The sequence below is a fragment of the Phalangium opilio genome, unplaced genomic scaffold, assembly GCF_054372755.1.
Source record: "Phalangium opilio isolate 3A_F unplaced genomic scaffold, DU_Popi_V2 ptg000360l_1, whole genome shotgun sequence".
In the NCBI taxonomy this organism is placed as follows: domain Eukaryota; kingdom Metazoa; phylum Arthropoda; class Arachnida; order Opiliones; family Phalangiidae; genus Phalangium; species Phalangium opilio.
In genome coordinates this window covers 614,136-638,983 of record NW_028324230.1, presented here as the reverse complement: position 1 = coordinate 638,983, position 24,848 = coordinate 614,136, and the positions used below count along the sequence as shown (strand labels likewise).

Genomic DNA, 24,848 nt, shown 5'->3' with positions numbered 1-24,848 from the left:
ATATAAAAAAACTTTGACTTTTTACGTAACATCTGAGACAACACAACACCGCTCCCGGGTGGGCTCGAACCACCAACCTTCCGGTTAACAGCCGAACCCGCTCACCATTGAGCCACGGAAGCCCAAAAATTAAATGGTCGTCAGGTATTATGGAAAAACTTTGACTTTTTACGTTATTTATACCAAAACACACCAACGTTCCCGGGTGGGCTCGAACTAGCAATCTTTCGGTTAACAGTCGAACGCGCTAAATATTGTGCCACGGAAGTTTAGAAAATAAATTGTCGTCAGGTGTAACATAAAAAGTCAAAGTTTTTCCACAATACCTGCCGATCATTTAATTTCTGAGTTTCCGTGGCTCAATGGTTAGTGCGTTCGGCTGTTAACCGAAAGGTTGGTGGTTCGAGCCCACCCGGGAGCGGTGTTGTGTTGTCTCAGATGTAACGTAAAAAGTCAAGGTTTTTCTAGAATACCTGACGAGAATTTTTTTCTAAACTTCCGTGGCACAATGGTTAGCGCGTTCGACTGTTAACCGAAAGATTGCTAGTTCGAGCCCACCCGGGAACGTTGGTGTGTTTTGGTGTAAATAACGTAAAAAGTCAAAGTTTTTCCATAATACCTGACGACCATTTAACTTTTGGGCTTCCGTGGCGCAATGGTTAGCGCGTTCAGCTGTTAATCAAAAGGTTGGTGGTTCGAGCCCACCCGGGAGCGGTGTTGTATTGTGTCAGATGTAACGTAAAAAGTCAAAGTTTTTCTACAATACCTGACGACAATTTATTTTCTAAACTTCCGTGGCACAATGGTTAGCGCGTTCGGCTGTTAACCGAAAGATTGCTAGTTCGAGCCCACCCGGGAACGTTGGTGTGTTTTGGTAAAAATAACGTAAAAAGTCAACGTTTTTCCATAATACCTGACGACCATTTAACTTTTAGGATTCCGTGGCGCGATGGTAAGCGCGTTCGGCTGTTAACCGAAAGGTTGGTGGTTCGAGCCCACCCGGGAGCGGTGTTGTGAGGTGTCAGATGTAACGCAAAATGTCAAAGTTTTTCCACAATACCTGAAGACCATTTAATTTTAGACTTCCGTGGCGCGATGGTTAGCGCGTTCGGATGTTAGCCTAAAGGTTGGTGGTTCAAGCCCACCCGGGAACGTTGGAGTGAAGTTTTATAAGTAACTTAAAAAGCCAACGTTTTTCCACCATACCTGACAACTATTTACTTTCTAAGCTTCCGTGGCGCAATGGTTAGCGCGTTCAGATGTTAACCGTAAGGTTGGTGGTTCGAGCCCACCCCGGAGCGGTGTTGTGAGGTGTCAGATGTAACGCAAAAATCAAAGTTTTTCCACAATACCTGACGACCATTTAACTTTTAGGCTTCCGTGTCGCAATGGTTTGCGCGTTTGGCTGCTAACGGAAAGGTTGGAGGTTCGAGCCCACCCGGGAACGATGGTGTAAAAAGGCAAAGCTTTTCCTAAATACCTAACGACCGTTTACTTTCTGAGCTTCCGTGGCTCAACGGTTAGCGCGTTCGTCAGTTAACCGAAAGGTTGGTGGTTTAAGCCCACCCGGGAGCGGTGTTGTGGGGTCTCAGATGTAGCGTAAAAAACAAAATTTTTCCACAATACCTGACGACCATTTAACTTTTAGGATTCCGTGGCGCGATGGTAAGCGCGTTCGGTTTTTAACCGAAAGGTAGGTGGTTCGAGCCCACCCGGAAGCGGTGTTGTGAGGTGTCAGATGTAACGCAAAAAGTCAAAGTTTTCCACAATACCTGACGACCATTTAACTTTAAGGCTTCCGTGGCGCGATGGTTAGCGTGTTTGGCTGTTAAATGTAAGGTTGGTGGTTCGAGCCCACCCGGGAACGTTGGTGTGAAGTTTAATATGTAACGTAAGAAGTCAAAGCTTTTCCACAATACCTGACGACCATTTAAGTTCTGAGCTTCCGTGGCTCAATGGTTAGCGCCTCCGGCTGTTATCCGAAAGGTTGTTGGTTCGAGCCCACCCGGGAGCGGTGTTGTGAGGTCTCAGATGTGACGTAAAAAATAAGAGTTTTTCCACAATACCTGACGACCATTTCATTTCTGAGCTTCCTTGGCTCCATGGATAGAGCGTTCGGATGTGAACCAAAAGGTTGGTGGTTCGAGCCCACCCGGGAGCGGTGTTGAGGGGTCTCAAATGTAACGTAAAAAGCAAAAGTTTTTCCCCAATACCTAACGAACATTTAATTTTTGGGCTTCCGTGGCGCAATGGTTAGCGCGCTCAAATGTTATTCAAAAGATTGGTGGTTCGAGCCCACCCGGGACGGTGTTGTGAGGTCTCAGATGTAACGTAAAAAGTCAGAGTTTTTCCACAATACCTGATGAACATTTAATTTTTTGGGCTTCCGTGGCGCAATGGTTAGCGCGTTCAGTTGTAAACCGAAAGGTTGTGACGTTTCCCTGCGCTATCACTACGCGTAACCTTACGAGACCGACTTATCCGTCGGCCTCCTTTTAACCAAACCCTACCCGATAGCACAGGCACAAAACCCACCCAACCACCTACCAAACCTTATACTCTAAATACGAAATAATGAGACCATGGTTGGGGTTCACTTATTATTAAATTTTAATGATTACCATTTAAGGACTCATTAATATGAGTATACCAGTACCATTGCCATTTAACTTTATGTACAACTATATACAAAATATTTACATAACCATGCCAAACATTATAAAACCAATAAAAGTACTTTACGTTCTTGGTGTCCCCCGTTTGTTCTTCATACGCGCTTTACCCGCACCAAACCGGTTTAACCGTCTCGCGTTCTTATACGACGCGGCTTCCGACAGACTGCTCTTTAAGAGTCACTATCAACGATTCGCATTGCCACGCGTCTTCTTGGTATCTCTTTCGGGCCAAAGTCCGGGGAGGAACCTTTAGGCCTTGGATCGTCTCAGCATCTTCCTCTCCATAAGTCTGAGAATGTCGGACGAGAGTTTCAATCTTGCGAATTGGTTTTCGAAGTGAGAAGAAGTGAAGTTTTCTGACCCGAACACCCGGTTATATATGCCACACTTCACCAATCGTTGTAGAGATCTTGATTCGGGACCCCAGACGTGACCCGTCTTATTGGTTCCGTCCGGAGGTGGTCACCAATAACGAACCAATCGGAGGTTAAGGTTTCTATCCCCCTTAACCCCTCGAAACCCGGTGACCTCTGACCTCCCTGGCGACCATCAGTCGCCACACCGTGTACCGCGACAATCCGTCGCCACGAAACGACGCACACATCATACCTTTGGCAATGGTGTTCTTATCTTTTAGGCATCGGTACATTTCTTATTGTGAACCCTTTTTCTACCTTATTCTAAATATGAACGAATGAACAAAAACACGGTGGAGCTGGACTGAGTATATATGGGTAAACTTAACCGTTTATAGCTGTACCTATTAGTTCAGTAAGTATAACGTAAAAGTGTGGGATCTGGTGAGCGGCGCCGGCCGGACGCCGTCCAACAATACCCCAAAGAAGTCTAATCACCTCCCCTAACCTTTGACGACCAGCGTTCTCAGGCTCAAAGAGAATGACCGAACTAGAAATAAGCTAGAAGTACGTTTTACAAAGAAGAAAGAAACTGTCAAAGTAGCTAGGTAACCCCGACTTGCAGTCGCCGGCCCTTATCTATAATCTCTAACCCTTTTGCGAGGAAAGAGAAATAACCTAGTGAAGCAAAAGAAATAACCTTAAACTAAATTCGAATTAAAATTGTTACTATACTTAAGTTATGCGTTACAATTAAAATTGTTACTATACTTAAGTTATGCGTTACAATTCCCCCCAACTTAACGTCGAACGACCCGTGAGACCTCAGTCCAACTCCCCCGAACCGACCTTACAAAAAGCCAATTATACCGAAAAGAACCAAAACCTATGAAATAAAATTATAATCAATTGACACAAAAATTCAGAAATACTACACAAAACTCAAAAACCTGTGATAAAACCTTCGACAAACTATGCAATCCAAAATAAACTTTTAACCAAAGCATTAGTACACAAAATAACCTCTATAATACACGAGCGCTCTTACTCCATTAACAGTCTACCTAATATCTACAAATCATTACACAAAGTTAAGTTCTTTTAACTACTCTCCCAGTGAGCGGATCACGTGGTCGTAAACGTCTACCGCGATCCATCGTGTCCTCATCACTGGTTTCATCTTCACTATCACTTTTACTACTCTGAACGTTCACATTTCTTAAGTTATTAACCTTTTTGTTATTATTTACCATTTGATTCGATATCGATTTTACCTTTTTCTTAGCTACACCAGGATGTGCCGTAAGGAGAGTGTCGGTCTCTTCCTTTTTATCATCCTCACCACCTTGCGCAAGGTCATTTTCTGTTAACATTAAGTCCTTTCTTTCCACGTACGGTTTTAATTGGGATACATGATATGTTCCAAATAATTCTTTCCCATTTAATTTAGCTAACCTATACGTAAGTTTAGAAAACTTTCGAGAAATAACATAAGGACCGTCAAACTTATCTGCCAGTTTCTTTGAAAAGTCGTCAACTGCACTAGAAAGAAAATGGGTCTTTTTCATGACCCTATCGCCTTCCTCAAACTCAAAATCGCGGTGACTACGGTCATAGTACGACTTCTGTTTGGCTTGTTGCTTTTCAATATTGGCACGAGCTTTAGACACAGCCTCCTGAATTGTAGAGGCTACCCGAAGACCATGAAATTGTTCGACCTCTTTCGTGAGATAATCATCGGGATTTTTAGTGGCAAGAACGCTACTAGCAGTTCTAAGTTCTCTACCAAACATCAAGAACGCGGGAGTATACCCCGTCGTTTCTTGATTAGCCGTTCGTATTGCCATAGCAAATTGTGGTATACCTAAATCCCAATCACGATGATTATCCTCCACATACGAGGCGACCATTATACCGATGGTTTTATTGAACCTTTCGGTCAAATTTCCTTGTGGGGAATACAACGATGTAAATCGTTGTTGTACCTGCAGGATTTCAAAAACTCGTTTGAAAATCCGTCCCACGAACACCTTACCGTTGTCGGATACTACACATGTGGGCAAACCAAATCTGGTGAACACGTCATTTATTAGGTGCCTAACTATGGGCTTAGTGGTTGCGTTACGTAATGGGAAAATCTCGACCCATTTGGTCAACATATCAGACACTACCAACAAATACCTATACCCTCGTTTACTTCGGGGATATGGACCTTTAAGGTCGATCGAAATTACCTCCCAGGGGTTTTTGGTTTCACTGGGTTTCATTAAGCCAGCAGGTTTTTGCTGCGGGACCTTATTTCGCTGACATACCAAGCATGAGCGACAGTACTCTACCGCGTCCCGGGTTAAACCATCCCATACAAATTGGCTTTGCAACCGTTTTACTGTCTTTTTAGCACCTAAATGTCCTGAGGACGGGATATCATGACACAAGTGTAAAACACGAGCCTTTAACGACGTTGGAACTATTATTTTAAAGTTATCGTGATTGATTAACTTCTTTACCTCCCTATATAATATTCCATGCCTCATCTCGCAGCTCTGTGATATATTCTTAACCTCTCTCTTTAGTTTAGAGTCTACCGGCATTTCACCGTTTTCCAAGAAATTAATTACGGCTCCTAAATGATCATCTTCTCGCTGCGCTCTCTTAATTTCGTCATGGTCAAATTTTACAATTACCTTTCCCGAACCGACCGCGTCCGCCATTATCGCACAAGTAGTACCGGTGACATCACATTCGGTGATTCGCGATTGTTTTTCTACCGGTGTGGAGTCGGCACTACTGTCGCCTTCCGGAATTCGTGAAAGCGCATCCGCTACCGTATTATCTTTACCAGGTATATAGTTGACGTTAAAATCAAAGGATTGTAACTTTGCGTTCCAACGCGCAAATTTTCCGGTAGGGTCTGGCGCACGGTGTAACCATTTAATCGCGCTATGATCTGTAAATAGTTCAAATTTCGTACCCTCGATATAAGGTCGGAATTTCTCGACCGCCCAGACGACCGCAAGACATTCACGTTCGGTTGTAGAGTATTTACGCTCAGCGTCAGATAAAGATCGACTAGCGTATTGGACCACCTGCCGTCGTCCGTTGATCTTTTGTGAGAGAACGGCTCCTAACCCCACCAACGAAGCATCACAATGAATGTGAAAGGGCTGTGAGTAGTCGGGCGAGCTTAAAACTGGTGCGGACGAAAGCTTGTCTTTCAACTTCTTGAACGCAGCGTCTTGTTCGTTACCCCATTTCCACCTACTTTCGTTCTTTAACAGATCGTGAAGAGGAGTCGCGATCTTAGCAAAGTCTTTTATGAACCGTCTGTAGTAACTGGCCATCCCCAAAAATCTTCTAAGCTGTCTTACATTTTTGGGGGTGGGGAAATCGGCCATAGTGTCCGTCTTTTCAGAATCCACCTGCACACCAAATTCTGATACCATATGTCCAAGAATTTTGCATTGTTTCTTGCAAAATTGTGTCTTGGCAGCTTTTACCGTCAGACCTTCTTTAAACAACCTATTGAAGACTTCTTCTAGCGTCTGGATGTGAGACTCGAAGTCTGCCGATGCGATTATTAGATCGTCCAAATACGCGCAAACGCCGCGATCGAGCAAATCGGAAAATAGGTTGTTAACCATGCGCTGGAATGTTGCAGGTGCGCCCGATAAACCAAACATTACCACCTTTGGCCTAAAGAGTCCTCGTGGCGTTACGAATGCCGCGATATCGCGATGAGGCTCGAAGATGGGAACCTGCCAATATGCAGAGCGCATGTCCAGAGTTGTGATGAAAGCCGGTTTATGTAGTGACTCTAAGATGTCGTCAATGCGTGGCATCGGGTAAGCGTCCTTTCGCGTTACTTTGTTAACCGGACGTAAATCAACACACATTCTGGGTTTATTTTGCATTATTACGAAGGCTGGACTGGCCCACGGACTATTGCACGGTTCTATCAAATCAAGTTCTAGCATTTCGTTAATTATACCGTCCAAAATCTCACGTTTCGCGGGATTACACCTATAAGGTGGACTAGCTATGGGCCTTGCATCACCTACATCAATATAATGTTCTACTCTGCTAGTCTTACCGGGAATAGTGGAAAATATACATTTATACTTATTGACCAAATCAGTTAACCTAACTTTCTGTGAGGGGTTTAAGCTAGTTGCCCCTTCTAATGCTGTCTTAATACCCTCATAATCCGTGTATTTGTCTGAATGTGCTAAACTGCAACAAACTCCAGTAGGGGATACTTCACTGTTAAACTCGATCTTACTACTTTCATCACCAGGCCAATTAAATTGGGCCCTACCAAAATCTATAACCATACCTGTTTCCCGTAAAATATCCTGACCTAAAATACACGAATAATGTAGGTTTGGCACGTACACTGCCTCAAATTCTACCTGTTTCTTTGGTAAACCAAATGTTACTTTCACTAAACCTTTTGTAGGTATAATTGAATCATCTGCCAGCCGTAAAGTTATATTCTCCTTAACCGTTTGGAATCCATTCTTTTCTAACAGGGGTTTTAAGTTACTATTTACAATCGTATGAGTCGAACCGGGATCTATTAACGCTACACACGGAATCGGTCCTACAAAGATGTCCAAAAAGTTTTGACAGTTCTTTTGTAAATGAACGTTTCTTTTCAAATCCGTTGTAGTGGGGTTCGTCTCCGATATTACTGCTGCGCGGGCTGGTTGCCACCCCCTCTCGGACCGCCCGCAGAGCCGTTTCCCTCTTTCTTGGCTGGCACGCGTTTACCTCTGTTCGTACAGAACTTAGCCATATGTCCGACTTGTTCGCATTCATAACATCTTAGGTTAGGGTTAGCGTTCTTCATACCATTCTTATCCCAACAATCTATTTCCATATGACCCATTCTGTTGCAGTACGAACACTTGGGGTACTGTCTAAAACTTGACGCTTGTGGGACCTCTTGGTATTGACGACCGTGACTAACCACCCTCTGATTCCCTTTCCCGCTCGCGCTAGTGTTAGCTGAGGAATCGCGACGAAGTTTATTTGTGAGGCGTTCGACCATGATAGCATCGTCCGTTAATTCGCGTAACGTATCGTACTTGTTCAAAATAACGTGCACTTTAATTTCCTCGCGAAAATTTCGACGAGCTAACCGCACCTGTTCGCTACTTGGAATAGGAGTATTTAGCTGATTAAAGAGTTTCTGTAACGCGTCTAAATACTCGCAAACCGTCTCCTGAGGTTTTTGCAACCTTTCACTAATCTTGTCTTTGATATTTTCATCATTACTCGTTCTCTCAAACCTGCGCTTACACCTGTTTGCAAAATCGTCCCAATCCCGAAAAGGTTGTTCCGATTCATACCAATCAAACGCGGTACCGGTCAGCATAGTTGGCACCCAACGTTGAATAAAAGTACCTTCATCTACCGTGCTTGTCAGCAATACCTGCTTGGCCCTCCTTAAGAAATCTCTCGGACCAGGGTCGGAGGGGTTTCCCGAATAATTTGGAACGTTTAGAGGGGTGGAATAGGTAATTGCGGGCATTGACTGGACCTGACCTAAATGTGTTCCACTTACGTTCGTGTTTACGTTACTCGTTTGAACCTGAATTCCCTGATTAGACGTTACACTTACGGTACCCGACATTGACGAGGTGGACTGAGCCATAAGTGTTTGAATTGACCTTTGATGATTGTTTTGGGTTGCTACAATCCCGTCTAACCGGGATAGAATAGCATTAAGGACATCTGAGGGGAGAGGAGCTGTGTTTCCACTACCCTGCTGAGCAGAAGTCGCACTACCCGCTGCTACACCTTGTACTTGTGAGGGTTGACTCACACCCTGACCAGTACTATTATTAACTAAAGAATTTTGACTATCTCTAGTTGTTGGATCATCAATTAAATTACTAATACTTCCCGAATTGAGCCTAGACCCAGGGGAAAGAGAGCGCGATCGCCTCGGCGACGCGCTTTCAACAATTTGCCTCCTTCGGGGCATAATGCTTTGACCTTGAGCAAGATTAGCGTCTATCTTACGAGTTCTTTGCTCGTACCTTTCACTTCTTAACTGTTTTAGTTGTTTACTTAATTCCGGATCAAACCGAGTATATGCGTTAGACATGAGGTTTCGTATACTTTTGTATACGTTTAACTTAACCAAACACTAAAATAAACCGTTACATACAAAACTTTACACAAAATTAAACAGAAAAAGCAAAACCCTACACTATCGATAATTTCACATTAACCAAAAATTCACGCGAACACTGAACAACCGAAACCCTAACAAATAAAACCTAACAAATAACAACCATGGTATCACTAATTTCGTAACAAACAACACATTTACCTACACTACCTTCCCGTTTTCAGTATCTCGGCGGTGCCTCCATTTTGTGACGTTTCCCTGCGCTATCACTACGCGTAACCTTACGAGACCGACTTATCCGTCGGCCTCCTTTTAACCAAACCCTACCCGATAGCACAGGCACAAAACCCACCCAACCACCTACCAAACCTTATACTCTAAATACGAAATAATGAGACCATGGTTGGGGTTCACTTATTATTAAATTTTAATGATTACCATTTAAGGACTCATTAATATGAGTATACCAGTACCATTGCCATTTAACTTTATGTACAACTATATACAAAATATTTACATAACCATGCCAAACATTATAAAACCAATAAAAGTACTTTACGTTCTTGGTGTCCCCCGTTTGTTCTTCATACGCGCTTTACCCGCACCAAACCGGTTTAACCGTCTCGCGTTCTTATACGACGCGGCTTCCGACAGACTGCTCTTTAAGAGTCACTATCAACGATTCGCATTGCCACGCGTCTTCTTGGTATCTCTTTCGGGCCAAAGTCCGGGGAGGAACCTTTAGGCCTTGGATCGTCTCAGCATCTTCCTCTCCATAAGTCTGAGAATGTCGGACGAGAGTTTCAATCTTGCGAATTGGTTTTCGAAGTGAGAAGAAGTGAAGTTTTCTGACCCGAACACCCGGTTATATATGCCACACTTCACCAATCGTTGTAGAGATCTTGATTCGGGACCCCAGACGTGACCCGTCTTATTGGTTCCGTCCGGAGGTGGTCACCAATAACGAACCAATCGGAGGTTAAGGTTTCTATCCCCCTTAACCCCTCGAAACCCGGTGACCTCTGACCTCCCTGGCGACCATCAGTCGCCACACCGTGTACCGCGACAATCCGTCGCCACGAAACGACGCACACATCATACCTTTGGCAATGGTGTTCTTATCTTTTAGGCATCGGTACATTTCTTATTGTGAACCCTTTTTCTACCTTATTCTAAATATGAACGAATGAACAAAAACACGGTGGAGCTGGACTGAGTATATATGGGTAAACTTAACCGTTTATAGCTGTACCTATTAGTTCAGTAAGTATAACGTAAAAGTGTGGGATCTGGTGAGCGGCGCCGGCCGGACGCCGTCCAACAATACCCCAAAGAAGTCTAATCACCTCCCCTAACCTTTGACGACCAGCGTTCTCAGGCTCAAAGAGAATGACCGAACTAGAAATAAGCTAGAAGTACGTTTTACAAAGAAGAAAGAAACTGTCAAAGTAGCTAGGTAACCCCGACTTGCAGTCGCCGGCCCTTATCTATAATCTCTAACCCTTTTGCGAGGAAAGAGAAATAACCTAGTGAAGCAAAAGAAATAACCTTAAACTAAATTCGAATTAAAATTGTTACTATACTTAAGTTATGCGTTACAATTAAAATTGTTACTATACTTAAGTTATGCGTTACAAGGTTGGTGGTTCGAGCCCACCCGGGAGAGGTGTTATGAGGTCTCAGATGTAGCGTAAAAATTCAAATTTTTTCCACAATACCTGACGACCATTTCATTTCTGAGCTTCCTTGGCTCCATGGTTAGCGCGTTCGGATGTTAACCAAAAGGTTGATGGTTCGAGCCCACCCGGGAGCGGTGTTGTGGGGTCTCAAATGTAACGTAAAAAGCAAAAGTTTTTCCACAATACCTGACGAACATTTAATTTTTGGGCTTCCATGGCGCAATGGTTAGCGCGCTCAAATGTTATTCAAAAGATTGGTGGTTCGAGCCCACCCGGGACGGTGTTGTGAGGTCTCAGATGTAACGTAAAAAGTCAGAGTTTTTCCACAATACCTGATGAACATTTAATTTTTGGGCTTCCGTGGCGCAATGGTTAGCGCGTTCAGTTGTAAACCGAAAGGTTGGTGGTTCGAGCCCACCCGGGAGAGGTGTTATGACGTCTCAGATGTAGCGTAAAAATTAAAATTTTTTCCACAATACCTGACGAACATTTCATTTCTGGGCTTCCTTGGCTCCATGGTTAGCGCGTTCGGATGTTAACCAAAAGGTTGGTGGTTCGAGCCCACCCGGGAGCGGTGTTGTGGGGTCTCAAATGTAACGTAAAAAGCAAAAGTTTTTCCACAATACCTGACGACCATTTAATGTTTGGGCTTTCGTGGCGCAATGGTTAGCGCGTTCGGATGTTTACCAAAAGGTTGGTGGTTCGAGCCCACCCGGGAGCGGTGTTGTGGGATCTCAAATGTAACGTATAAAGCCAAAGTTTTTCCACAATACCTGACGACCATTTAATTTTTGGGCTTCCGTGGCGCAATGGTTAGCGCGTTCGGCTGTTTACCGAAAGGTTGGTGGTTCGAGCCCACCCGGGAGCGGTGTTGTGTTGTCTCAGATGTAATGTAAAAAGTCAAAGTTTTTCTAGAATACCTGACGAGAATTTTTTTCTAAACTTCCGTGGCACAATGGTTAGCGCGTTCGGCTGTTAATTGAAAGATTGCTAGTTCCAGCCCACCCGGGAACGTTGGTGTGTTTTGGTATAAATAACGTAAAAAGTCAAAGTTTTTCCACAATACCTGACGACCATTTCATTTCTGAGCTTCCTTGGCTCCATGGTTATCGCGTTCGGATGTTAACCAAAAGGTTGTTGGTTCGAGCCCACCCGGGAGCGTTGTTTTGAGGTCTCAGATGTGACGTAAAAAATAAGAGTTTTTCCACAATACCTGACGAACATTTAATTTTTGGGCTTCCGTGGCGCAATGGTTAGAGCGTTCAGCTGTTAACCGAAAGGTTGGTGGTTCGAGCCCACCCGGGACAGGTGTTATGGGGTCTCAGATGTGACGTAAAAAGTCAAAGTTTTTCCCCAATACCTGACGACCATTTCATTTCTGAGCTTCCTTGGCTCCATGGTTATCGCGTTCGGATGTTAACCAAAAGGTTGTTGGTTCGAGCCCACACGGAAGCGGTGTTGTGAGGTCTCAGATGTGACGTAAAAAATAAGATTTTTTCCACAATACCTGACGAACATTTAATTTTTGGGCTTCCGTGGCGCAATGGTTAGAGCGTTCAGCTGTTACCCGAAAGGTTGGTGGTTGGAGCCCATCCGAAAGCGGTGTTGTGAGGTCTCAGATGTGACGTAAAAAATAAGAGTTTTTCCACAATATCTGACGAACATTTAATTTTTGGGCTTCCGTGGCGCAATGGTTAGAGCGTTCAGCTGTTAACCGAAAGGTTGGTGGTTCGAGCCCACCCGGGAGCTGTGTTGTGGGATCTCAAATGGGACGTAAAAAGTCAAAGTTTCTCCACAATACCTGACGAACTTTTCACTTTTGAGCTTCCTTGGCTCCATGGATAGCGCGTTCGGATGTTAACCAAAAGGTTGGTGGTTCGAGCCCACCCGGGAGCGGTTTTGTGGGATCTCAAACGTAACGTATAAAGCCAAAGTTTTCCCACAATACCTGACGACCATTTAATTTTTGGGCTTCCGTTGCGCAATGGTTAACGCGTTCGGCTGTTTACCGAAAGGTTGTTGGTTCGAGCCCACCCGGGAGCGGTGTTGTGGGATCTCAAATGTAACGTATAAAGCCAAAGTTTTTCCACAATACCTGACGACCGTTTCATTTCTGAGCTTCCTTGGCTCTATGGTTATCGCGTTCGGATGTTAACCAAAACGTTGTTGGTTCGAGCCCACCCGGGAGCGTTGTTTTGATGTCTCAGATGTGACGTAAAAAATAAGAGTTTTTCCACAATACCTGACGAACATTTAATTTTTGGGCTTCCGTGGCGCAATGGTTAGAGCGTTCAGCTGTTAACCGAAAGGTTGGTGGTTCGAGCCCATCCGAAAGCGGTGTTGTGAGGTCTCTGATGCCTTAAAAATAAGAGTTTTTCCACAATATCTGACGAACATTTAATTTTTGGGCTTCCGTGGCGCAATGGTTAGAGCGTTCAGCTGTTACCCGAAAGGTTGGTGGTTGGAGGCCATTCGAAAGCGGTGTTGTGAGGTCTCAGATGTGACGTAAAAAATAAGAGTTATTCCACAATATCTGACGAACATTTAATTTTTGGGCTTCCGTGGCGCAGTGGTTAGAGCGTTCAGCTGTTAACCGAAAGGTTGGTGGTTGGAGGCCATCCGAAAGCGGTGTTGTGAGGTCTCAGATGTGACGTAAAAAATAAGAGTTATTCCACAATATCTGACGAACATTTAATTTTTGGGCTTCCGTGGCGCAGTGGTTAGAGCGTTCAGCTGTTAACCGAAAGGTTGGTGGTTCGAGCCCACCCGGGAGCGGTGTTGTGGGATCTCAAATGTAACGTATAAAGCCAAAGTTTTCCCACAATACCTGACGACCATTTAATTTTTGGGCTTCCGTGGCGCAATGGTTAGCGCGTTCGGCTGTTTACCGAAAGGTTGGTGGTTCGAGCCCATCCGTGAGCGGTGTTGTGAGGTCTCAGATGTGACGTAAAACGTCAAAGTTTTTCCACAATACCTGACGACCATTTCATTTCTGAGCTTCCTTGGCTCCATGGTTAGCGCGTTCGGATGTTAACCAAAAGGTTGGTGGTTCGAGCCCACCCGGGAGCGGTGTTGTGGCGTCTCAAATGTAACGTAAAAAGCAAAAGTTTTTCCACAATACCTGACGACCATTTAATTTTTGGGCTTCCGTGGCGCAATGGTTAGCGCGTTCGGATGTTTACCAAAAGGTTGGTGGACCATAAATAAAGAGCACTAGCATGCGCGTGTGACTGCTTGGTCCGGCTTTTAAGTAAACACTGCTAAAGTGACTAACAATATGAGGATGTTTGAACGATTCCCTCCCATTGGAACGAAATCCCATTCAACCGAAATCAAAGAAGGGAGGTCCCATTGGACCGCAATCCCGCACCTTGGGCGGTTTACGAAAAGTGGAGATAGCCATGAATGGCTGCACTTAACGTTAGTGTGCACTGCCTAGTTATCTCCAATAAAAACGAAGTTGCAATGAGTTAACCGTGGAATCGGTTTTAAAGGCTTATGTTAATTTAAGGGAAAGCTAAAATAAGCCGTGAACCGCAACATTTTCTTTAATGTTACTCTAAAGTATGTTTCCAATGGTATTTTCATGAAAAGTACGAAAAATTTACGGCGCTCAACCTAACCTAACCTAACCTAACCAAACCTAACCTAACCAAACCTAACCAAACCAAACCAAACATAACATAACAGTAATGTTTTGGAAAAAGCATATTATTTGAGAAGTCAATGAAGCTAAACATCAATATTCTGGACAAGGCGTAGCATTGTTAAATAATTTATAAAATATTACTAACCTAACCTAACCTAACCTTACCTAACCTAACCTAACCTAACCTACCCTAACCAAACCTAACCTAACTTAACTTAACCAAACCTAACCAAACCAAACCTAACCTAACCTAACATAACAGTAATGTTTTGGAAAAGGCATATTATTTGAGAAGTCAATAAAGCTAAACATCAATATTCTGGAAAAGGCGTAGCATTGTTAAATGATTTATAGTATATTACTAACCTAACCTAACCTAACCTAACCTAACATAACCTAACCTAACCTAACCTAACCAAACCAAACCTAACCTAACATAACATAACAGTAAATTGGTTTGGTTTGGTTAGGTTTGGTTAGGTTAGGTTAGGTTGAGCGCCGTAAATTTTTCGTACTTTTCATGAAAATACCATTGGAAACCTACTTTAGGGTAACATTAAAGAAAATGTTACGGTTAACGTCTTATTTTAGCTTTCCCTTAAATTAACATAAGCCTTTAAAACCGATTCCACGGTTAACTCCTTGCAACTTCGTTTTTATTGGAGATAACTAGGCAGTGTACACTAACGTTAAGTGCAGCCATTCATGGCTATCTCTACTTTTCGTAAACCGCCCAAGGTGCGGGATTGCGGTCCAATGGGTCCTCCCTTCTTTGATTTCGGTTGAATGGGATTTCGTTCCAATGGGACGGGAATCGTTCAAACATCCTCATATTGTTAGTCACTTTAGCAGTGTTTACTTAAAAGCCGGACCAAGTAGTCTCACGCGCATGCTAGTGCTCTTTAATTATGGTCAAGGGCTCATTACGCGTAAAAGGTCATTTTATATTTAAATGATTAACTATCACTGTATTTACTTCCAAATAGACTTGTCAGGAGCCAGCCAGCACTTACCATTTATTTACTAAGCTTCCGTGGCGCAATGCTATGCGCGTTCGGTTGTTAACCGAAAGGTTGGTGGCAGGCGCGTAGGAACGTTTCGAATTTAGGGGGGTACAGTCTAAATGTGGATTTGGGCGCCCACCAAAAGATAACAGGGTTCATACAAACCTGGAAAACCAGGAAAACCTGGAAAAATCAGGGAAATAAATAGTTGACAAAAAACTCATGGAAAATTCAGGGACATTTCGAATTTTTAGTAAAATTCTGGGGAATCAGGAAAATTTGCGTCAAACGGGGGCCGAGTAATTAAGCAAAATGTTCGTGAACATACCTTCCATTTGATTAACATTACACTATATTTTGGAGGCTCATAACTCAGGTTATATTAGAGATACGGGGATGTCCTTTGAGTATGTTATAGTACAATTTGTCCCCCATCCAAATATACTAAGGTTAGGGCTACGACAAACGGGGGCCGAGTAATTAAGCAAAACGTAAACAAACAACCCACCCTCTCACTCGTTTAGCTAACCCACCGTCTCACTCGTTTAGCTAACCCACTATCTCACTTGTTTAGCTAGCCCACCCTCTCACTCGATTAGCTAACCCACCCTCTCACTCGTTTAGCTAACCCACCCTCTCACTCGTTTAGCTAACCCACCCTCTCACTCGTTTAGCTAACCCACCCTCTCACTCGTTTAGCTAGCCCACCCTCTCACTCGTTTAGCTAACCCACTATCTCACTCGTTTAGCTAACCCACTATCTCACTCGTTTAGCTAGCCCACCCTCTCACTCGTTTAGCTAACCCACCCTCTCACTCGTTTAGCTAACCCACCATCTCACTCGTTTAACTAACCCACCCTCCCACTCGTTTAGCTAATCCACCCTCTCACTCGTTTAGCTAACCCACCCTCTCACTCGTTTAGCTAACCCACCCTCTCACTCGTTTAGCTAACCCACCCTCTCACTCGTTTAGCTAACCCACCCTCTCACTCGTTTAGCTATCCCACCCTAGAGATACGGGGATGTCCTTTGAGAAAGCTTTATTTCAATTTGTCCCCCATCCAACCATACTAAGGTTAGGGCTACGACAAACGGGGCCAAGTAATTAAGCAAAACGTAATCAAACAACCCACCCTCTCATTCGTTTAGCTTGGATTTTTTTATCTGACCAAATGAGATATCCCTGATTCTACGTTTAAAACGTAATGCAACTAAGACTATAAATAATTACATCAAAATCCCAAATATAAAGGACTTTAAAGGACGATTTTTGAAATTGTAGTGTAAAAATATGAGACTTTAAAGGACGATTTGTGAAATTGTAGGGTAAAATAGGATACTTTCTAAAATGCAGGATTTTATTGGAATTATAGGACCTCTGGGTTTAAGTGCGTGTACGTTTTTAAAAGCTTCGATATAGAGAAACTTTTTTCTGCCGAAGCGTTGGCACGACAAGACGCAGACGATTAAGATGCAAACTTGCGAAATTAGACTATGTTTCGTCGTGCAAACTTTCTTGCTGCCATCGAAGAAAAAAAATCACAAGTTTTTTTCTTCAAGATACAAAATCCGTGACGATTTCTTATTGAAAATTGAATTTTAACAGTTTTTTGAATGAATATCGTTACATTTGCTTGAATTAAAGCAAAAAGTACAAAAATTCTGGTTTCAGTGGTTATATTTGAAAATAGTGAAGAAATACTCAAAATATGCTTCTCTGGCGGTGAAACGTCGATTTTGAAAATGTTATTAAAAATCGAGGTACATTTTTATTTATTGTTCAATCGAGATGAAATCACTTTTAAGGAGTATTTTATAGAGAATTAAGCGGAATTCGGTGAAAAATTTGTCCAGAAAAAAATGCATTCAAAAGTGTACCGAAAAAATTGCATGTTTTTTTTCTTCTAGATACAAAATCCGTGACTACGATTTCTTATTGAAAATGAATTTTAACAGTTTTTTGATTGAATATCGTTACACTTGCTCGAATTAAAGCAAAATGAACAAAAATAACGGCTTCAGTGGTTATATTTCAAAATAGTGAAGAAATACTCAAAAATATGCTTCTCTGGCCGTGAAACGTCGATTTTGAAAATGTTAAGAAAAATCGAGGTACATTTTTATTTATTTTTCAATCGAGATGAAATCTCTTTTAAGGAGTATTTTATAGGGAATTAAGCTGAATTCGGTCAAAAATTTTTCCAGAAAAAAATCGCTTCCGTGGCGCAATGGTTAGCGCGCTCCGCTGTTATTCAAAAGGTTGGTGGTTCGAGCCCACCCGGGAGCGTTGTTGTGAGATCTCAAATGCAACGTTTAAATTCAGAGTTTTTCCACAATACCTGACGATCATGTAATTTCTGAGTTTCCGTGGCTCAATGGCTAGCGCGTTCGGCTGTTAACCGAAAGGTTGGTGGCGAGCCCACCCGGGAGCGGAGTTGTGAGGCCTCAGATGTAAAATAAAAGTCAAAGTTTTTCCACAATACCTGCCGATCATTTAATTTCTGAGTTTCCGTGGCGCAATGGTTAGCGCGTTCGGCTGTTAACCGAAAGGTTGGTGGTTCGAGTCCACCCGGGAGCGGTGTTGTGTTGTGTCAGATGTAACGTAAAAAGTCAAAGTTGTTCTACAATACCTGACGACAATTTATTTTCTAAACTTCCGTGGCACAATGGTTAGCGCGTTCGGCTGTTAACCGAAAGATTGCTAGTTCGAGCCCACCCGATAACGTTGGGGTGTTTTGGTAAAAATAACGTCAAAAGTCAAAGTTTTTCCATAATACCTGACGACCATTTAATTTTTGGGCTTCCGTGGCGCAATGGTTAGCGCGTTCAGCTGTTAATCAAAAGTTTCGAGCCCACCCGGGAGCGGTGTTGTGTTGTGTCAGATGTAACGTAAAAAGTCAAGTTTTTCTACAATACCTGACGACAATTTATTTTCTAAACTTCCGTGGCACAATAGTTAGCGCGTTCGGCTCTTAACCGAAAGAATGCTAGTTCGAGCCCACCCGGGAACGTTGGTGTGTTATGGTAAAAATAACGAAAAAAGTCAAAGTTTTTCCATAATACCTGACGACCATTTAATTTTCTGGCTTCCGTGGCGCAATGGTTAGCGCGTTCAGCTGTTAGTAAAAAGGTTGGTGGTTCTAGCCCTACCGGGAGCGGAGTTGTGAGGTCTCAGATGTAACATAAAATGTCAAAGTTTTTCCACAATACCTGCCGATAATTTCATTTCAGAGTTTCCGTGGCTCAATGGTTAGCGCGTTCGGCTGTTAACCGAAAGGTTGGTGGCGAGCCCACCCGGGAGCGGAGTTGTGAGGCCTCAGATGTATAATAAAAGTCAAAGTTTTTCCACAATACCTGCCGATCATTTTATTTCTGAGTTTCCGTGGCTCAATGGTTAGTGCGTTCGGCTGTTAACCGAAAGGTTCGTGGTTCGTGCCCACCCGGGAGCGGTGTTGTGTTGTGTCAGATGTAACGCGAAAAGTCAAAGTTTTTCTACAATACCTGACGACAATTTATTTTCTAAACTTCCGTGGCACAATGGTTAGCGCGTTCGGCTGTTAACCGAAAGATTGCTAGTTCGAGCCCACCCGGGAACGTTGGTGTGTTTTGGTAAAAATAACGTAAAAAGTCAACGTTTTTCCATAATACCTGACGACCATTTAATTTTTGGGCTTCCGTGGCGCAATGGTTAGCGCGTTTAGCTGTTAGTAAAAAGTTTGGTGGTTCGACCCCAACCGGGAGCGGGGTTGTTAGGTCTCAGATGTAACATAAAAAGTCAAAGTTTTTCCATAATACCTGACGACCATTTAATTTTTGGGCTTCCGTGGCGCAATGGTTAGCGCGTTCAGCTGTTAATCAAAAGGTTGGTGGTTCGAGCCCACCCGGGAGCGGTGTTGTGTTGTGTCAGATGTAACGTAAAAGTCAAAGTTTTTCTAGAATACCTGACGAGAATTTTTTTCTAAACTTCCGTGGCACAATGGTTAGCGCGTTCGGCTGTTAACTGAAAGATTGCTAGTTCCAGCCCACCCGGGAACGTTGGTGTGTTTTGGTATAAATAACGTAAAAAGTCAAAGTTTTTCCATAATTCCTGACGACCATTTAATTTTTGGGCTTCCGTTGCTCGATGGTTAGCGCGTTGGCTGTTAACCGAAAGGTTGGTGGTTCGAGCCCACCCGGGAGCGGTGTTGTGTTGTCTCAGATGTAATGTAAAAAGTCAAAGTTTTTCTAGAATACCTGACGAGAATTTTTTTCTAAACTTCCGTGGCACAATGGTTAGCGCGTTCGGCTGTTAACTGAAAGATTGCTAGTTCCAGCCCACCCGGGAACGTTGGTGTGTTTTGGTATAAAAAAAGTAAAAGGTCAAAGTTTTTCCATAATTCCTGACGACCATTTAATTTTTGGGCTTCCGTTGCTCAATGGTTAGCGCGTTGGCTGTTAACCGAAAGGTTGGTGGTTCGAGCCCACCCGGGAGCGGTGTTGTGTTGTCTCAGATGTAACGTAAAAAGTCAAAGTTTTTCTAGAATACCTGACGAGAATTTTTTTCTAGACTTTCGTGGCACAATGGTTAGCGCGTTCGGCTGTTAACCGAAAGATTGCTAGTTCGAGCCCACCCGGGAACGTTGTTGTGTTTTGTGATAAATAACGTAAAAAAGTCAAAGTTTTTACATAATTCCTGACGACCATTTAATTTTTGGGCTTCCGTGGCGCAATGGTTAACGCGTTCAGCTGTTAATCAAAAGGTTGGTGGTTCGAGCCCACCCGGGAGCGGTGTTGTGTTGTGTCAGATGTAACGTAAAAAGTCAAAGTTTTTCTACAATACCTGACGACAATTTATTTCCTAAACTTCCGTGGCACAATGGTTAGCGCGTTAGGCTGTTAACCGAAAGAGTGCTAGTTCGAGCCCACCCGGGAACGTTGGAGTGTTTTGTGATAAATAACGTAAAAAGTCAAAGTTTTTCCATAATACCTGACGACCATTTAATTTTTGGGCTTCCGTGGCGCAATGGTTAGCGCGTTCAGCTGTTAGTAAAAAGGTTGGTGGTTCGAGCCCAACCGGGAGCGGAGTTGTGAGGCCTCAGATGTAACATAAAAAGTCAAAGTTTTTCCACAATACCTGCCGATCATTTAATTTCTGAGTTTCCGTGGCTCAATGGTTAGCGCGTTCGGCTGTTAACCGAAAGGTTGGTGGTTCGAACCCACCCGGGAGCGGTGTTGTGTTGTCTCAGATGTAACGTAAAAAGTCAAAGTTTTTCTACAATACCTGACGACAATTTATTTTCTAAACTTCCGTGGCACAATATTTAGCGCGTTCGACTGTTAACCGAAAGATTGCTAGTTCGAGCCCACCCGGGAACGTTGGTGTGTTTTGGTATAAATGACGCAAAAAGCCAAAGTTTTTCCATAATACCTGACGACCATTTAATTTTTGGGCTTCCGTGGCTCAATGGTTAGCGCGTTCGGCTGTTAACCGAAAGGTTGGTGGCGAGCCCACCCGAGAGCGGAGTTGTGAGGCCTCAGATGTAACATAAAAAGTCAAAGTTTTTCCACAATACCTGCAGATCATTTAATTTCTAAGTTTCCGTGGCTCAATGGTTAGCGCGTTCGGCTGTTAACCGAAAGGTTGGTGGTTCGAACCCACCCGGGAGCGGTGTTGTGTTGTCTCAGATGTAACGTAAAAAGTCAAAGTTTTTCTACAATACCTGACGACAATTTATTTTCTAAACTTCCGTGGCACAATGTTTAGCGCGTTCGACTGTTATCCGAAAGATTGCTAGTTCGAGCCCACCCGGGAACGTTGGTGTGTTTTGGTATAAATAACGTAAAAAGTCAAAGTTATTCCATAATTCCTGACGACCATTTAATTTTTGGGCTTCCGTTGCTCAATGGTTAGCGCGTTGGCTGTTAACCGAAAGGTTGGTGGTTCGAGCCCACCCGGGAGCGGTGTTGTGTTGTCTCAGATGTAATGTAAAAAGTCAAAGTTTTTCTAGAATACCTGACGAGAATTTTTTTCTAAACTTCCGTGGCACAATGGTTAGCGCGTTCGGCTGTTAATTGAAAGATTGCTAGTTCCAGCCCACCCGGGAACGTTGGTGTGTTTTGGTATAAATAACGTAAAAAGTCAAAGTTTTTCCATAATTCCTGACGACAATTTAATTTTTGGGCTTCCGTTGCTCAATGGTTAGCGCGTTGGCTGTTAACCGAAAGGTTGGTGGTTCGAGCCCACCCGGGAGCGGTGTTGTGTTGTCTCAGATGTAACGTAAAAAGTCAAAGTTTTTCTAGAATACCTGACAAGAATTTTTTTCTAGACTTTCGTGGCACAATGGTTAGCGCGTTCGGCTGTTAACCGAAAGATTGCTAGTTCGAGCCCACCCGGGAACGTTGTTGTGTTTTGTGATAAATAACGTAAAAAAGTCAAAGTTTTTACATAATTCCTGACGACCATTTAATTTTTGGGCTTCCGTGGCGCAATGGTTAACGCGTTCAGCTGTTAATCAAAAGGTTGGTGGTTCGAGCCCACCCGGGAGCTGTGTTGTGTTGTGTCAGATGTAACGTAAAAAGTCAAAGTTTTTCTACAATACCTGACGACAATTTATTTCCTAAACTTCCGTGGCACAATGGTTAGCGCGTTAGGCTGTTAACCGAAAGAGTGCTAGTTCGAGCCCACCCGGGAACGTTGGAGTGTTTTGTGATAAATAACGTAAAAAGTCAAAGTTTTTCCATAATACCTGACGACCATTTAATTTTTGGGCTTCCGTGGCGCAATGGTTAGCGCGTTCAGCTGTTAGTAAAAAGGTTGGTGGTTCGAGCCCAACCGGGAGCGGAGTTGTGAGGCCTCAGATGTAACATAAAAAGTCAAAGTTTTTCCACAATACCTGCCGATCATTTAATTTCTGAGTTTCCGTGGGTCAATGGTTAGCGCGTTCGGCTGTTAACCGAAAGGTTGGTGGTTCGAACCCACCCGGGAGCGGTGTTGTGTTGTCTCAGATGTAACGTAAAAAGTCAAAGTTTTTCTACAATACCTGACGACAATTTATTTTCTAAACTTCCGTGGCACAATATTTAGCGCGTTCGACTGTTAACCGAAAGATTGCTAGTTCGAGCCCACCCGGGAACGTTGGTGTGTTTTGGTATAAATGACGTAAAAAGCCAAAGTTTTTCCATAATACCTGACGACCATTTAATTTTTGGGCTTCCGTGGCTCAATGGTTAGCGCGTTCGGCTGTTAACCGAAAGGTTGGTGGCGAGCCCACCCGAGAGCGGAGTTGTGAGGCCTCAGATGTAATATAAAAAGTCAAAGTTTTTCCACAATACCTGCCAATCATTGAATTTCTGAGTTTCCGTGGCTCAATGGTTAGCGCGTTCGGCTGTTAACCGAAAGGTTGGTGGTTCGAGCCCACCCGGGAGCGGTGTTGTGTTGTCTCAGATGTTACGTAAAAAGTCAAAGTTTTTTTATATACCTGACGACAATTTTTTTCTAATCTTCCGTGGCACAATGGTAAGCGCGTTCGGCTGTTAACCGAAAGATTGCTAGTTCGAGCCCACCCGGGAACGTTGGTGTGTTTTGTGATAAATAACGTAAAAAGTCAAAGTTTTTCCATAATTCCTGACGACCATTTAATTTTTGGGCTTCCGTTGCTCAATGGTTAGCGCGTTGGCTGTTAACCGAAAGGTTGGTGGTTCGAGCCCACCCTGGAGCGGTGTTGTGTTGTCTTAGATGTAACGTAAAAAGTCAAAGTTTTTCTAGAATACCTGACGAGAATTTTTTTCTAAGCTTTCGTGGCACAATGGTTAGCGCGTTCGGCTGTTAACCGAAAGATTCCTAGTTCTAGCCCACCCGGGAACGTTGTTGTGTTTTGTGATAAATAACGTAAAAAAGTCAAAGTTTTTACATAATTCCTGACGACCATTTAATTTCTGTGCTTCCGTGGCGCAATGGTTAACGCGTTCAGCTGTTAATCAAAAGGTTGGTGGTTCGAGCCCACCCGGGAGCGGTGTTGTGTTGTGTCAGATGTAACGTAAAAATTCAAAGTTTTTCTACAATACCTGACGACAATTTATTTCCTAAACTTCCGTGGCACAATGGTTAGCGCGTTAGGCTGTTAAGCGAAAGATGTGCTAGTTCGAGCCCACCCGGGAACGTTGGAGTGTTTTGTGATAAATAACGTAAAAAGTCAAAGTTTTTCCATAATACCTGACGACCATTTAATTTTTGGGCTTCCGTGGCGCAATGGTTAGCGCGTTCAGCTGTTAGTAAAAAGGTTGGTGGTTCGAGCCCAACCGGGAGCGGAGTTGTGAGGCCTCAGATGTAACATAAAAAGTCAAAGTTTTTCCACAATACCTGCCGATCATTTAATTTCTGAGTTTCCGTGGCTCAATGGTTAGCGCGTTCGGCTGTTAACCGAAAGGTTGGTGGTTCGAACCCACCCGGGAGCGGTGTTGTGTTGTCTCAGATGTAACGTAAAAAGTCAAAGTTTTTCTACAATACCTGACGACAATTTATTTTCTAAACTTCCGTGGCACAATATTCTGGAAAAATTTTTGACCTAATTCAGCTTAATTCCCTATAAAATACTCCTTAAAAGTGATTTCATCTCGATTGCTTGAATTAAAGTAAAATGTACAAAAATAACGGCTTCAGTGGTTATATTTGAAAATAGTTAAGAAATACTCAAAATATGCTTTTCTGGCCGTCAAACGTCGATTTTGAAAATGTTATTAAAAATCGAGGTACATTTTTATTTATTGTTCAATCGAGATGAAATCACTTTTAATTAGTATTTTATAGAGAATTAAGCTGAATTCGGTCAAAAATTTGTCCAGAAAAAAATTCATTCAAAAATGTACCGAAAAAATCGCATGTTTTTTTTCTTCAAGATACAAAATCCGTGACAACGATTTCTTGTTGAAAATTGAATTTTAACAGTTTTTTGATTGAATGTCGTTACATTTGCTTGAATTAAAGTAAAATGTACAAAAATAACGGCTTCAGTGGTTATATTTGAAAATAGTTAAGAAATACTCAAAATATGCTTTTCTGGCCGTGAAACGTAATTTTGAAAATGTTATTAAAAATCGAAGTACATTTTTATTTATTGTTCAATCGAGATGAAATCACTTTTAAGGAGTATTTTATAGAGAAATAAGCTGAATTCGGTCAAAAATTTGTCCAGAAAAAAATGCATTTAAAAATGTACCGAAAAAATCGCATGTTTTTTTTCTTCAAGATACAAAATCCGTGACAACGATTTCTTGTTGAAAATTGAATTTTAACAGTTTTTTGAATGAATATCGTTACATTTGCTTGAATTAAAGCAAAAAGTACAAAAATTATGGTTTCAGTGGTTA

At 42.9% G+C, this 24,848-nt stretch overlaps 1 protein-coding gene and 1 non-coding gene across 2 annotated transcripts in view; both read left to right on the top strand.

The window, feature by feature from the left end:
- Positions 1 to 3,923, top strand: part of LOC149597385 (uncharacterized) — a 53,011-nt gene extending 49,088 nt beyond the window's left edge. Inside the window, exon 2 of the mRNA XM_089860910.1 lies at positions 3,808 to 3,923. Coding sequence (XP_089717036.1) covers positions 3,808 to 3,923 — 116 coding nt within the window. The remainder of the gene's footprint in view (positions 1 to 3,807) is intronic.
- A 7,280-nt stretch (positions 3,924 to 11,203) lies between these two features.
- TRNAY-GUA (transfer RNA tyrosine (anticodon GUA)) lies at positions 11,204 to 11,276 on the top strand. The gene has a single exon. It is a non-coding gene; the product is annotated as a tRNA-Tyr (tRNA).
- The last annotated feature ends 13,572 nt before the right edge of the window (positions 11,277 to 24,848 follow it).